Source organism: Neopelma chrysocephalum, unplaced genomic scaffold (genome assembly GCF_003984885.1).
Source record: "Neopelma chrysocephalum unplaced genomic scaffold, ASM398488v2 Primary Assembly neopelma1_70, whole genome shotgun sequence".
In the NCBI taxonomy this organism is placed as follows: Eukaryota; Metazoa; Chordata; class Aves; order Passeriformes; family Pipridae; genus Neopelma; species Neopelma chrysocephalum.
Genome location: NW_020897730.1, coordinates 5,060,080 through 5,073,108, shown reverse-complemented (window position 1 = coordinate 5,073,108; position 13,029 = coordinate 5,060,080). Strand labels below are relative to the sequence as shown.

Here is a 13,029-nt window from a genome sequence, read left to right as displayed (position 1 = left end):
GAATACTGTATTATCTTAGACAAACTAACTACATCATTCTTCAAATGAAATTTCAATATTCCTACACTGTTATTCCATTTTAATGTTGTGTTTTTTACCTAGGAAGCTTACTGCTTCTGCCCCTGCACAGCTCCTACACGCTCCTCCTCATCCACGGGGCCAGCCCCTCTGCAAACAGGCTTCCCAAAAACTTTTCCAAGTAGTACCTATCATTTTTAGAAGGATCATCTGGCTTAAACTCATTTCATAAAGGACAGTTGACAGCTAATATTTAGTTACTTTCTGGATTTTTATTTCATACCTACCTAGAATTTCATTCCTATAGATATAGATAGATAGATAGATAGATATATCTCACAACAGCATGTATGTCTGTTCACACGCCCGCATGCTTCCTGAAAATATTGACTTGATGTAAGCCAATATGGGGTTAAATATGCTGCAATTAGGTAGCTTAAGTTCCTCAAACTAAATAATACTTTGAATTGCAAAATGCACTATCCCCTTATATTTCCAAATGAAATGTGGGGAAAATCCAAAGAATTGACATTTGATCTAAATATTCAGGATAAAGAGTTGGGAAAGGTGATATTAGGAATTCCTTCTAAAAGGAAGAATTTTATTTTGTTTCTCGTGGAGTGAATGTTTCTATTTGCCAAAATTATGGACCATGAGGACAATGCTGACTGGCATAAATGCAGCAAATGTGCAGCTGACTCTGTGAGGAGTAAGAAATTTCAGAATTTGGAAGGAAACAGCATGATGAAAGCACAGAATTCAAGGAAGCCAGGAATACTTAAAAAAACCCCAACCCACTGAAGACAATTTTATTCTGGCTTTATAAGTTTCTGGAAACTTCTCTTTTCTTGGAACCTAATTTAGTTCGTCAGGCTCCTCCTGCCTAAGAAAAGTTAAGGTGGAAAAGTCCACAAGAAAAACATCCTAAGACAACTACAGGTATAAGAATAACCAATTCACAAAGTATTACCTTTAAAATATAGCTAATAATTAGGTATAAATTAACAAATGGACTCAGATATTAATCGATCATAAGATGTAAAATATTTATTATCTTTGTAGGCAGAAAATACTTATCAAAGACTGTTTATCACCTTTGTTTTATTTTTTAAATTTTCATATTACAGTTTCAGCAAAACACAGAGATAGATGGTCAGATATCTTAATTTAAAATGAATTCTTCTGCCTTACCCATTGCCATAACATCTGAGTATCTCCAACAGTGAAAGTTTTTAGTTCTTGAGGAATCTAAAAGCAGTATTAAGAAAACTGAATAGACAGCTAGAGGTAAAAGCTTTCACTACAGGTGGACAGCATCAAACACCACCAATACTGAAAGCTTTCCTCAGCAACATCAGCCTCATCTTCCTTCATCTGGCTTGGCAGCTCTTGAGTCCACACACCAATACTGCACAGGCAACTGAGTCATCGTGGCTTCCTTAAGTACTGTTTACAGTCACTTGAGGAAGGGAAATCTGATCAAATTCCCAAGCTGTCTTACATATGGATCTTGGTGAGGGCTGAGGAAAAAAACCCTCATCCTTGGAGGACTCTAGCAATGAAAGATCTAGAGATGGAAGTAAAGCTTTCCTACTGTCACCAGCGAGAAACGAACACCCAGGAAGAGACAGGATTTTAAGGCATTATCACAGACTTTTGACAGCCCTTGTAAACAAGACTGTCTGAAAGCCAACAAAGAATGAGACAGGAGCTCATGGATCTGAGTTCTTGAAATAATTTTAGTACCATGTCTTCACACTGCACCATATGAAGAAAATTATTTATTTTCACCTCCAAGAGCAGACTCTTCCTTTGCAGTTCACCAACTCGCTCCACAACTTTGTGCCTCAACTTGCTAAACCACTGAGATAGTGTAACATAAGTGAACAGTCAGAGACAGTTGTTCCTAAAATGGCTTCAGCAAGATGAAGCTGTACATTGCCTTTGTATATCTTCCCCCTCAGTTTGATTGGGAATTCGGCATTTGATCCTAGATTGTAACAAGTCCAGGTGACCAACAGACAGTCAAGTGTGTACAAGATGGACACTTCCACTGTTCATGATACCATACTATATTTGAAGAAAGAAGAGACTCCTTCAATGAGTAAAGCATTGGCTTTTTCACAGTTCCAAAAAAACCCCAGTGAAGGTCACAAACTCCACTCCTGCACATCCATCCAGGAGTGCTGAACACCCTCCTGGAACACAACAGGCTTCTGCTGGGTCAGTACACATTTGTACAATTGCTGCAGTGGAGCACAGTCACAGGTCTTCACAGAACCCCATGCTCAGTTTTACTTAATTTTGGACTAGAAACCATCCTCTTCCTGGAATTTAATTTATTACATATATACATACATACATATATCTATATATATACGTATATATAGATTTTGGCTTTGTGGCAAAATGGAACATATGCATTACTACTTTAAAACAGGGTCTTTACTGCTCCTATTACATGCACAGGTTTAGTCCTGTAGTACTGGTTTTTTTCCACTGCATTGCTCCTCTCTCCCCTTCCACTTGGCTCATTGGTATTGCAGAGAAAGCTAATAGATGTGCTCAATATGTATTTTACCAGGTTGTCATTAGCAGCCCCTTGGAGGACTCAGCTGTAATGATTCCCAGACTCTGTGTACCAGGTTCCATTTTTAGACCCACCACTTTCTTTGTAAAGCACAATGCTGGCCTTGCAACTTGTGGAACCTTAAAGTAAAAAGCAGACCCCAAAGTGCTGAAAGGGCAGTGAGGCTTCTGAGAAGGTAGATAATTCCATGAGCTATGTTATCTTTTAACCCTGCTGTCAGATTAAGAAAGATGGCAAAGTTCAGGCAATCTGAGCTGGCAGTAAATTGTTATTGCTCTTTTTAGACCTGTTGAAAAGAAATAGAGCCAGCCTGTAAAATGTCACGTTACATACAATTCAACAGCTACATTTCTGCCTAGTCTTGGACTTTATGCTTTCCAATCCCCGTGTTTGTCTGCAACTGACTTTTCCTCTACAAATTTTCTTGCAGTTGTAGCACATATTAAATATTTTTTCAAACCAGAAATTCAGGTGTGAAAAATCCCAATTTGGGAAAGAAAGGTACACATTATGGGCTAATTATAAATGCTTGGAATTAAACTCCTTGTAGAAACTGACTGAAAATTTGGTTTCATAAACCTGTTTTGTTAATGCACATGGTGAGCTATATTTTATATCTGTAGTGAAAGATGGGGAAGGTTCAGGGAGCCATCTAAAGTAGATTCCTCTGAACAGTGTAACCAGCATCTCTAATGTCCTTCAAAGTGATAATACTGGTGACAACCTGACATATTCTTTAGGCAGCAGGATGAGCAATCTTCTCCTACAATCCGAGATCAGGTATGGAAACAATACAACCATAGGGGTTTTTTAAATGTAGAGCAATTATTCACTCCTGGTGGGGCTCTAACTGTCATGGAAGAACTTTTTGTTCAACTTTCTACTGCAAAGGTGGAACAGACTCTAAATACTGACCATAGATATAACCCCCTACACATCCTTCATGGTGCACCTACTCCTCAGATAGCTGTATGTACGCCTCCAAATGAGATATGTACTTTGTAATAACTCTTAAGAGTCTAAACCAGTGCCAATAAGTTATCTTTTTTTTGAAAGATATCAATATTTTCAAAGTGCAAAGAGCATTCAGATCACCAATGATCAGCACTCATGTAAAAGTGCCAACATCAGTATCAGTGAACTATTAGTGACAGGGAATGCAGCTGGAAAACAGTACAGTGACAGCTGATCAGTGCATTTAAAATTTTACTAAATACAAGCATCTCAGAATAGTCAACTGCAGATATGCTGTTAACCCTCCCCCTCCTTCTGGCCTTCAAAATTCAAATATGATTCAAATCACCGAAAGCATATTAAAAGAAAAAAGATGTTAATTATAATCATAGCAAGCCTCCCCCAAACCCTTGGTTTTGTTTAAAATTAAAGGATATACACACTAGATACTTACCTCTCTAACAAATAAATTTTCTGCTTTTTGTTCTGCATCTTCAGGTACAGAAGGATACAATGTCCTGATTTCCAGTGAAACTGTGTCTATCTAGCAATAAACAAAAAATACACAATTTAGTCAAAGTGACAGAACAGCAGTTTTGTCTCATGAAAAGGTTAAGAACCTTGTTATCATGGCTTACATTTTTTCAACTTGTCATGCAGCCAACAACACATGCATACCAACAACTGCAACCCCGCCCACACACACTACTCAATACTATCAACTAAAGCATTAATTACAAGCAAGAGCAGAGTTTGAATAGATTTCTGGGAATAAAATTGTTCCACACAAACTTGCTTCAGTCTCTGAGGTTTCTGATAATAAAAGTCATCAAGTCTTTCTTACATCCTCTCCCAGAAATATATGCCAAATCCAACAGTGATACTTGCGTTCTCCACTTCACTTCTGAACCTCATTCCTTTTAATGAAGGAATGTGGAGACAGAAGTAAAAGCTTTGACTCTTTCGCAAGGAGAAGAGAGGAGCAGAGCCCTCCCAACAACAGGAGGGCCACAGGACAGTTTGATGGTCAGAAAGCAAGGGGAACCAGGCAGCAGCTTCTCAGAGGGACACTTGCACCCATGGGCACAGGCAGCAGGGCAGGGCTGACAGGGGACTCCTGGGACAGCCTGCAGCTTTCTTCCAGGCTCCACAGGAGCTGCACAAATTAGTCCCTTTTTTTGAAAGCAGCTGCTGACTGAGCTGGCTTGTCAGGCCCCACAGCAGGAAACCACACAGAGAAGTGGATCTCCAGAAGTTCTCCACAAGGAGCCAAGCTTCCCTTAATTCCCAGCAGGCCAGCGAGAGGCCAGGGCCACCAGCAATGCTCCTCTGTGTGACCCAGGGCCTCCATGCTGGGGTCAGGCAAAGCAACCACTTTGCAAAAGGCTCACAGGAGGAAGCTTTGGGGTATTTTCAACTAAGCTACAGATCTGTCCCACTTATTTTCTCTGCCATAAGAGGGTAAAACAAACAAAATCAAACCCCGGCAGCCCAGATTATGCTCTCAGTTGCAATGGAGTAACTCTGTCACTCAAGACAGCAAAGGACTGAAACCTAGACAAATCTGACCTCCCAAGCTCATTTTCTCTTCCATTACAGAAAGGCACATGAATTCCAGAAGAAGGCCTATGGCATACAACTGGTTTAATATGAAGAACCACTGCTCACTAATACCATGAAGCAGCTTGCAGTATCTATTGTGCCCCTGGAGGCTCTCCTTCCTATCTTCTCAGTCTAAAAAGTCTCAGGCTAAAAGGTGATGTTTTTCCTCTATAAATTGAAGCACCCAAACTCTACATGACAAGTGCTGGAGATTATTGACTGCATTTTTCCTTAGAGCTTACACAGACCACTCTGATTTCCCCCCCCATTCCTTTCTAAGTGAGTAATTGTGAAAGAAAGGTATGTATCACTGAGGCAGAAATATCATGGGATTCCCCAAACTTTTTGGTTTCATCTGGAGAGCTCAGTATACGTGATTAAAACACTCTGGCTCTCATGAATAACGATAGTGCCTCATAGTCACCAGAAAGTGAAAAAAATCCTGTTCTTCTGAACAAACCAAGCACAGCTTCCTAAGTGTGAGTTCTTGGGTTCCACCCAGCTGCGTTACCAACTCTAAGTGAAGTGATTTACGCAATCATTTAGTCTATGAGTAAAAGAGACAGCAGACGAAGAAGTATGAATTTTCAGGCCACGTTTAGTAACAGATGTCTGAATCCTTGGTTGCTTAGGGACTTCCCAGCAGTACCCACAGGCTCTGGAATGCACCTCATTACTTTTACTTCACACATACGTGACATTTAAAGTCCCGGTTTTTAGGCAGTCACAAGAAGACACAATCCCCGACCACAGCTGAAAACCCACGGGTGTCCCTGTGGTCCATCATATGGAGCTCTTTCCCAGGCTGGGACCCTGCAGCCAGCAGCAGCAGCCACAAAACACGCACACCGTCCTTCCAGCACACACATCACTGCTGAAGATTGGCTGGTGTTCCCAGACTAAGGCAGAGTGGGAGGTCATGGGAGAAGAGACATGTGATGCACTCTGTACCTCACACTGACCCTGTCATGATGGTGAATAAGCTTCAGAGACACCAACAACCTGTCCTGCTCACCCACAGTAAAGTTTATCTACCCCACGTAGAAGATAGTTTCCAGTATCTTTTTCTATAGATAAGACATACAGCAAGTCAACTTTTTTACCTAGTACAACACTTATTGTCAACTGATATCAACACACTGACCAAGACAGCTAACCTTAACCTAATGGGGCCATTGTGCCTCCCTCCTCTTACACAGCCTGTTAAAAAGACTGTAGCTGAACAAGCCTTGTAACCCCACTGTTTTGCCTGTGGTACCTTCGCCCACTGTCCTTAACAAGACCACACTTGAAAGAAAGAAACACAGTCATGCAAACCTGAGAAATCAGGTAACACTGGGCTCGTGCGTTTGTAGACGTTAAAAAAGAACATCACAGGCTTATTTACAAAGATTTGGGACATGGAAAATGTTGTATATTGTTATATTTAACCTTGTGCTAAAAACTACAAAGCACTTCCCTTCTGAGAATTAGTTATGTTTAACCACTTAGCTGCAAAAGGCCACAAAGGCACTTCCTGTTCATACACGATTACTTCCAAAGTTAAATGCTCTTAAAGACTGATCAGGCATAGCATTAATCACCCAAACCTATTTACTTCAGAAAACAACTAAATTTCAGCAACAGACTATGTGCTGCTGAAAGAGTCATCAACAAAATAAAGGATTCCATGTAGAAAATTCAGTATTTATAAACGTGCTGTGAATGCAGCCTAATTTTCTAATGTTTAGGCAATCATAGCAATTTTCTATTCAAACCAGAGGCCAATTACCCAGTCATTTTTGCATGCAAACTAATGAAATAATGCAGGTATCAGCCTAAATATTCAATTCCATAATTCTTCTGAATTATTTTTAATCTATTTTATATAAATATCCTATATCCAACCATGATTTCCGGCATTGCCAGGCTGTCACATTTGCATAAGATGTCGACCCCAGGTGTTGGATGAGTTATAAGGTGCAATTTCACTAAGCACCTTCTATTGCTACATCCACCTTTTACAGTGAAACACAGAAGTTAATATTGCTCCTTATCGACAACTAATTAGGAATAATGTTTTCAGGCAGTGACTAATTCCCAGTGACATGGTGAATTTAGCATTTGAAAATGGAGTTCAAACTCCATTAGCCATTTCAAACATTTTCAGTCTGAATCTATTCTAAATAGCTTTTAGTCTGAAAGTCTGTTACCAGTGGTTAAATCTTTTGACGGATGCATCAACAATGATGGTATTTACTTCCTGCAAAGGCTGCCCTCCTAAGAGAGCTAACCACACACAGGCAGACATGTCCCTCTCTGTTAATGTTTAGATTCAATCTCTCTCTAAAGAAAAGCTGCTCAGCCTCATTTTCATCCAAGTAAACAGATTTACTCAATGTTACAAAACCCTGCAATGAGTTACTCCATTAAATTAAAATGGAGCCTAAGGTGCAACTATGCTGTACAAATACCACTGTGCAGAGGTCCCCTGACAAACTGCTGGTCTGCTGTCCCAGCACAGACCTCACCATGGAGGTACATGTGTGGGGCAAAGCAAAAGGAGAGCAAGCACAGAGCACATTTAAAGGATGGATTTTGCGGCATCACTCCCTAAATCACACTCTGTGTGAGAGAAAAAGCTTGGCCCACAGCTTGCTTTGCTGACTGCATTAGCTGTCTCTACTTAAACAGTTGGAGTGCATCCCTAGAACTGCAGATACCTCTCACTCTCCTGCTCCTGCCAGATGATGTGAACTTGCACGTCAAGAATACCCATATCCCATTAGTCATGAGAGTAAGGAACTCAATTTCTGCTTCTCTAAGAATGAGCAGATACTGCTTGTCACATGGGAAAGTGGGAGCTAATTCATGTGCTACTGAAAATAATCCGTGATCTCACCACTGTAACCCTTCTGATCTCAGAAATAAGTCATGTTTACAGAGGTATTTCCAAGGAGGCTCCAAGGCCTGTGCTTCAAGCTGCCCCTATGGCAAACATGTTGTTTCATGTGAAGAGGCAGTGTCCTTTCTTACTCTTGCTCCCTCCCCTTAAAGATGTATCTGATTCTGTTATGAAGTTCTGTATCCAAATGATCATCTTTTCTCCCTGCACAATAAATATCTAGATAGCAGACGTTTCACAATCTAAAAATTAGGGACATTTTGGCTCTTTCTTGTTCAGAGCTAAAAAAGAAGAAGCCTGGAAACAGTTACACCTGCAGTGATGGCAAGGACCAGCAACAGCACAATTCAGCCCCTCTTCTTCTATGGCCTCTGTGATACTTAGAGGGAACAGGGCACCCAGGTGGGCTTTCAAAAGCCCAGAAGAGTCAGAAGCATATCAGACTGAACTTCATTAGGTTTCGCACTATGCAGGCAAGCTTTGCCATCTTACACCTGGTCCTAAATTTAGGCAATTAATTATTGTTTCTATCACAGGTTCAAAACCAGGCATTTGGCCACACTTCTACACGCAGTTTAAAAAAAGTCTGAGTTCCACTTCTCAAACAGAGATTTAAAAAGAATCAAACATAGGGAGAGAAGAAGGAACAAATTTGCATGACCCAGAGAGTTTAACATGCTTTATACCATACCAAATTGGAGTGCCTATTAAATACTTTCAGCTACCTTTTTAAGACAATTAACTTCTATTTATCAACATACCATTTACACATATTTAGTTACTAAACCTTCACACAAGCAAAGGTATTAGCAAAGGGGTGCTGAGCCTGTTGTCACTAAGGGAGAGTATCAATGATTTTGTGCAAGACTCGAGATCCTGGAGAGATTTGAAAAGAGGGTGCTGAGTGTTCAGTGAACTCCAAAGGATGGTGACATGAAGAAAGGATGAAAAAAATACTTATGAAAGGATACAGCTTTTTTTGCTTGCATATATGACAGTGCTTAGGAGCAGAAGTACAAATGTATGACAATGAAACTGGGCAAGACTAAGATGTGAAAGGTTAAAGGTGAGAGGAAGACCAATTTGAAGGAAGGTGTCACACTTCTTTCATGGCCTCCCTTCTGGAAAACATGTAGAAGAGAACTGAGAAATAGGAATGCCAGACAGCAGCAGTTCCATTTGTCAAGGGAGAGTGTGGCCAGGCTAGGGGAACAGAAGGTGAAGGAAGCACAGTAACCCAATGATGAGGATGTAAAAGTACCAGCATCACTAACAAGCTTGCCTTTTCTATGAGCACAACAGGAAGCCCATCAACTCCGTCTGACTACTACCAACAAGTACAGTGCAAGTGCTGTATCTATGTATTGCTGCAGAAATGTCCACCGGCCATTGTTTCACAGCACAGCAATGGAAGGGAAATTTGTTCACAAAGATGCAGGAAGAGAAGAATAATGAAGCTGAGCTAACATGCTTTTTCTGAAATGGAAACTGAGCTTTGGGCAGGCAGGAGAGTTATAAGGAAGGCATGACCATTTTGCCCATAGGATTTGCTCACTTATGGACCCAAACTGGGGTTGCATCAGCACTGAGCCATGAAGTCTGCAGCAACTGCAGTCATTAGTTAAACAGTGTCCACTGTTTCCTGGGGCATTATCACGTTAAATACCACTCAGAGCCAGCCTGAGCACCTCCTAATTCAGTCAGATGTGGATCTCTTTCTACTCAAATGGCTGACCCAGACTTTTGCACACAGGTGATATTTCAGCAGGACGGAGCAGGCCTATAAATAGAGACTCTGCAACTGGAAAACTTGCCTTGTATGTGAGCTCTGCAGTCCTGTCTGGTGGCAGAGGCTCTTGTTACTGCCGCTGACTTTGACAGAAGATAACAAAGATGAGAGAGATTTATCGCAAGGATATGGACCCTACCTACTACTACCCCTGCTCTTCTGTGAGTACAGGCCACCTCTACCATGCAAGTACCTCTCTCATCTGTCTTAATCTTTTTACTTATTATTTTTTTTAAATTTAAATAGATTATGCCGAATAGTTGCAAAGCATAACACATACAAAACAAAATAGAAGTAGCTACTAAAATCGAGGCAACAACTGCTCAAAACGAAATAAAAGTAAGGCTATGAAAATATACTTGACAGACAGAACTTCAGCAGTAGGATGTGATTCTTTCACTGAGAGGATTTGCTCTGTGGACTTGAGCTCAGTTACTCTAAATCAAAGGGCTCAAGGGCCTTGTGACAGCACACAGTATGTCTAGTCAGCTTTGTAATGCTAAATTTCAATTTCATAAATTGACAAATGTGCAAAATGGATAAAGGAATTAACGATAATGAGGAAATCTATTCTGTTTAGTTTTCTCTCAATCCCATGAGCACATTAACTCAGCTAATGCCACCAAGGAAATAGAGCCATTTAGTAAAACAAAGCAGTTGATTAGATTAAGCTGGCCTCATAGGACAGTAGCAGTGCCATGAGCTGATGGAAAGGGCCCTCACACAGCAGTTACAATTGGTCACAAAATTGAAATGTATTTCCATTAGAGAATGCCTATTCATCAAAACCTAAATATTTGACAAAGATGGGTTGGTTTTGAAGAAGTTACTGTACGATGCCTGCTGCACTTGCCTGGCAATGCATCTCCCCAGCTGCCCAGCAGGCAACCCCTGCCCTCCTGAGTCGCCCCACACTGCCATTGGGAGAGCTGCCCTGGACTTCCAGGTTCTCAATTTTTTTGCAGTTTGGCAGGACAAGCAATAGAGAGCCCAGGATGAGGTCGGGCAGCTCCATGGCTGTGGGGTCTGGGATCCACTGCCTGTCAGTGTCCCACCCATGGGAGCCTTCCTCAGCACCAGGGACTCTAGTGGCCAAATACATCAAAACAGAATGGGATCAGAAGTTACAGATTAAATTAGACTAAATTAGACTATAACAGTAGGGAGAGATTCTAGCACTGGCCAAACTACCACTGTGCTGAGTAAACAGACAAGGATACATTATGGAATAACATGTTTAGTGAGTTCCCAAAATATATTTGGGAACAACCAGGGCTTCGAGCTTTATCTAATCCTGAATAGTAAAGTCACGCATATAGAAATGTCAAAGGAAAAAACCCAACAAAAACAAGTGAATTCAGTGGGAAGAAAGTAAAGCATTATGCATGAATTAAGAAAATATTAGAGAGCCCTTGGACAATTTCTGGCTCTCCCTCTAGCAAAGGAGATAAAATAAATGAACAGATGAACCAAAGGAAAAGAATAACACATATTTGTCTTGTACTTACTGAAAAGTCATCATCAGGGAATAATATCAGATCCTTAAACTGGCTGTTCCCAATACTTTTTTCAATTTCTGTGATAACAGCTTCATAATCCAGAGGCTCCAAAAGTTTGGGTTTTTCCTGCTTTGGAAAAAAAAAAAATCAGGTAAACTCTCTACATCCCAATTTGCCTTCCTCCCCTCTCATAAACTGAGATCTGCTATATTTTTCCTTTTATACACCAAAGCATGAATAATTTCTCTCCTCACCCCAGTCTTCTCAGTTTGTTGTAGCTGAGCTCATGCGAGAGAGTGGAAGTTCGGAAGTTCGGCCAGTTGTAACAGCCTCTCTCCATCTGATAATTCCAGAGCAATCTGTCAGCTCATTACAGAGACTAAACCCACTACATTAACTTACCTGGCATTCTCAGGAATTCTCTGTCTCTTTCCCCGTAAATACATGCAGGCAAATTGACAGATGCAGTTTGAAATGAACATCGATACGACTTTGAGTTAATATGTTTTAGAATAAGAAACCTACTAATTTCTTCACTGTCTCACACAGTCCCACCTTTTGAACTGCTGGTAGCTTGTGAATGCCACCATATTGTTTTAGCTGGTAATAATTGAAGATTATTCTCCTGGAATAAACCATCTGGCATCCACCCCCATGGTCTTTCTTGTCAGAAACAGGAGTATTATCACCGTAATAGTACTCTATTACTGCCTGAAACAGCAGTAAAGTAAGAAACCACCACAGGAAGCACCAAACAAAACTAAAGTCACAATGTCTTGAAATACAACCCAAAAATAGAAAAAGAGAAGCCCGTCTGACATGCTAGAATACATTAAACAAATGAAGTCAAGTATTAGAGTCACAACATTTGCTTAATTTAAAGATGTAAGTATCAGAAAGAGTGAGTAAGGGCAAGAGAACTGTCAGGAGGAATGGATAAGCAGGTGATAAGAGTGAAAAAGGACACTACTGAAAAGCAAATGCAGAAACACTTTTGCTGAACAGTCTTTCAGTCTGATCCAATAGTGGACCTTAAGCAAGTGGTATTTTACCCACTGTTCTTGCACTGGGTTATCCACATTAATATCAATTTTCCCTCCCTCTTCCCTAAATCAAAACCAAGGTGTGTTGAAAAAGAAAGCTTTGACACCTCCATAAAACAAATTTCTCCAAGATAATCTCATGATTTTCCACTGTATTTGATTTTTTATATATACATATATATATGTAAAGGACCATATGTGAATTTTTTATGCATGTATATACATATATAAAATTCACATATGGTCCATTATACATACAATGGTTCAAATATAAAAGTCCTTCTCTCTTTTGACTTTGCTCTAAAGAGTTCCTTTTTTTTCAGTCATCACAGCCATCTCAAGATTTCTCTCCAGCTCTTATAAACAGTTTCCCTTCTATTTCGAGTTCAAGACTCCCTTTGGCATCAAATGCATCTATGAAAAGTTTAATTATGTATCAGTAACTCAACCACACAAATTAGATTAAAACAGTGGGATACACATGTTCCTAGAAGGTTATTCAATTGCTGAGCAGCTGATGCTAGAATCACAGAACAACTCAGATCCTCTGCAGGCCATCCACTCCAATTCCCTGCTCAAAGCATCAAAGCTCCATCAAAGGATGGAGAGACAATTAAAAAACTGAACTGCTCCTTCAACAGTTCAGTCTA

General features: G+C 40.3%; 1 protein-coding gene across 13 annotated transcripts in view; it reads right to left on the bottom strand.

The window, feature by feature from the left end:
• DOCK10 (dedicator of cytokinesis 10) overlaps nt 1–13,029 on the bottom strand; it is a 122,712-nt gene that overhangs the window by 78,865 nt on the left and 30,818 nt on the right. For 11 of the 13 annotated variants that reach the window (XM_027686077.1, XM_027686078.1, XM_027686074.1 and 8 more), the window contains exons 2-3: nt 11,346–11,465; nt 4,017–4,106 (exon numbers count right to left, since the gene is read on the bottom strand). In XM_027686077.1, coding sequence (XP_027541878.1) covers nt 4,017–4,106; nt 11,346–11,465 — 210 coding nt within the window. The remainder of the gene's footprint in view (nt 1–4,016; nt 4,107–11,345; nt 11,466–13,029) is intronic. The other 2 variants (XM_027686071.1, XM_027686076.1) reach the window with 1 other exon arrangement.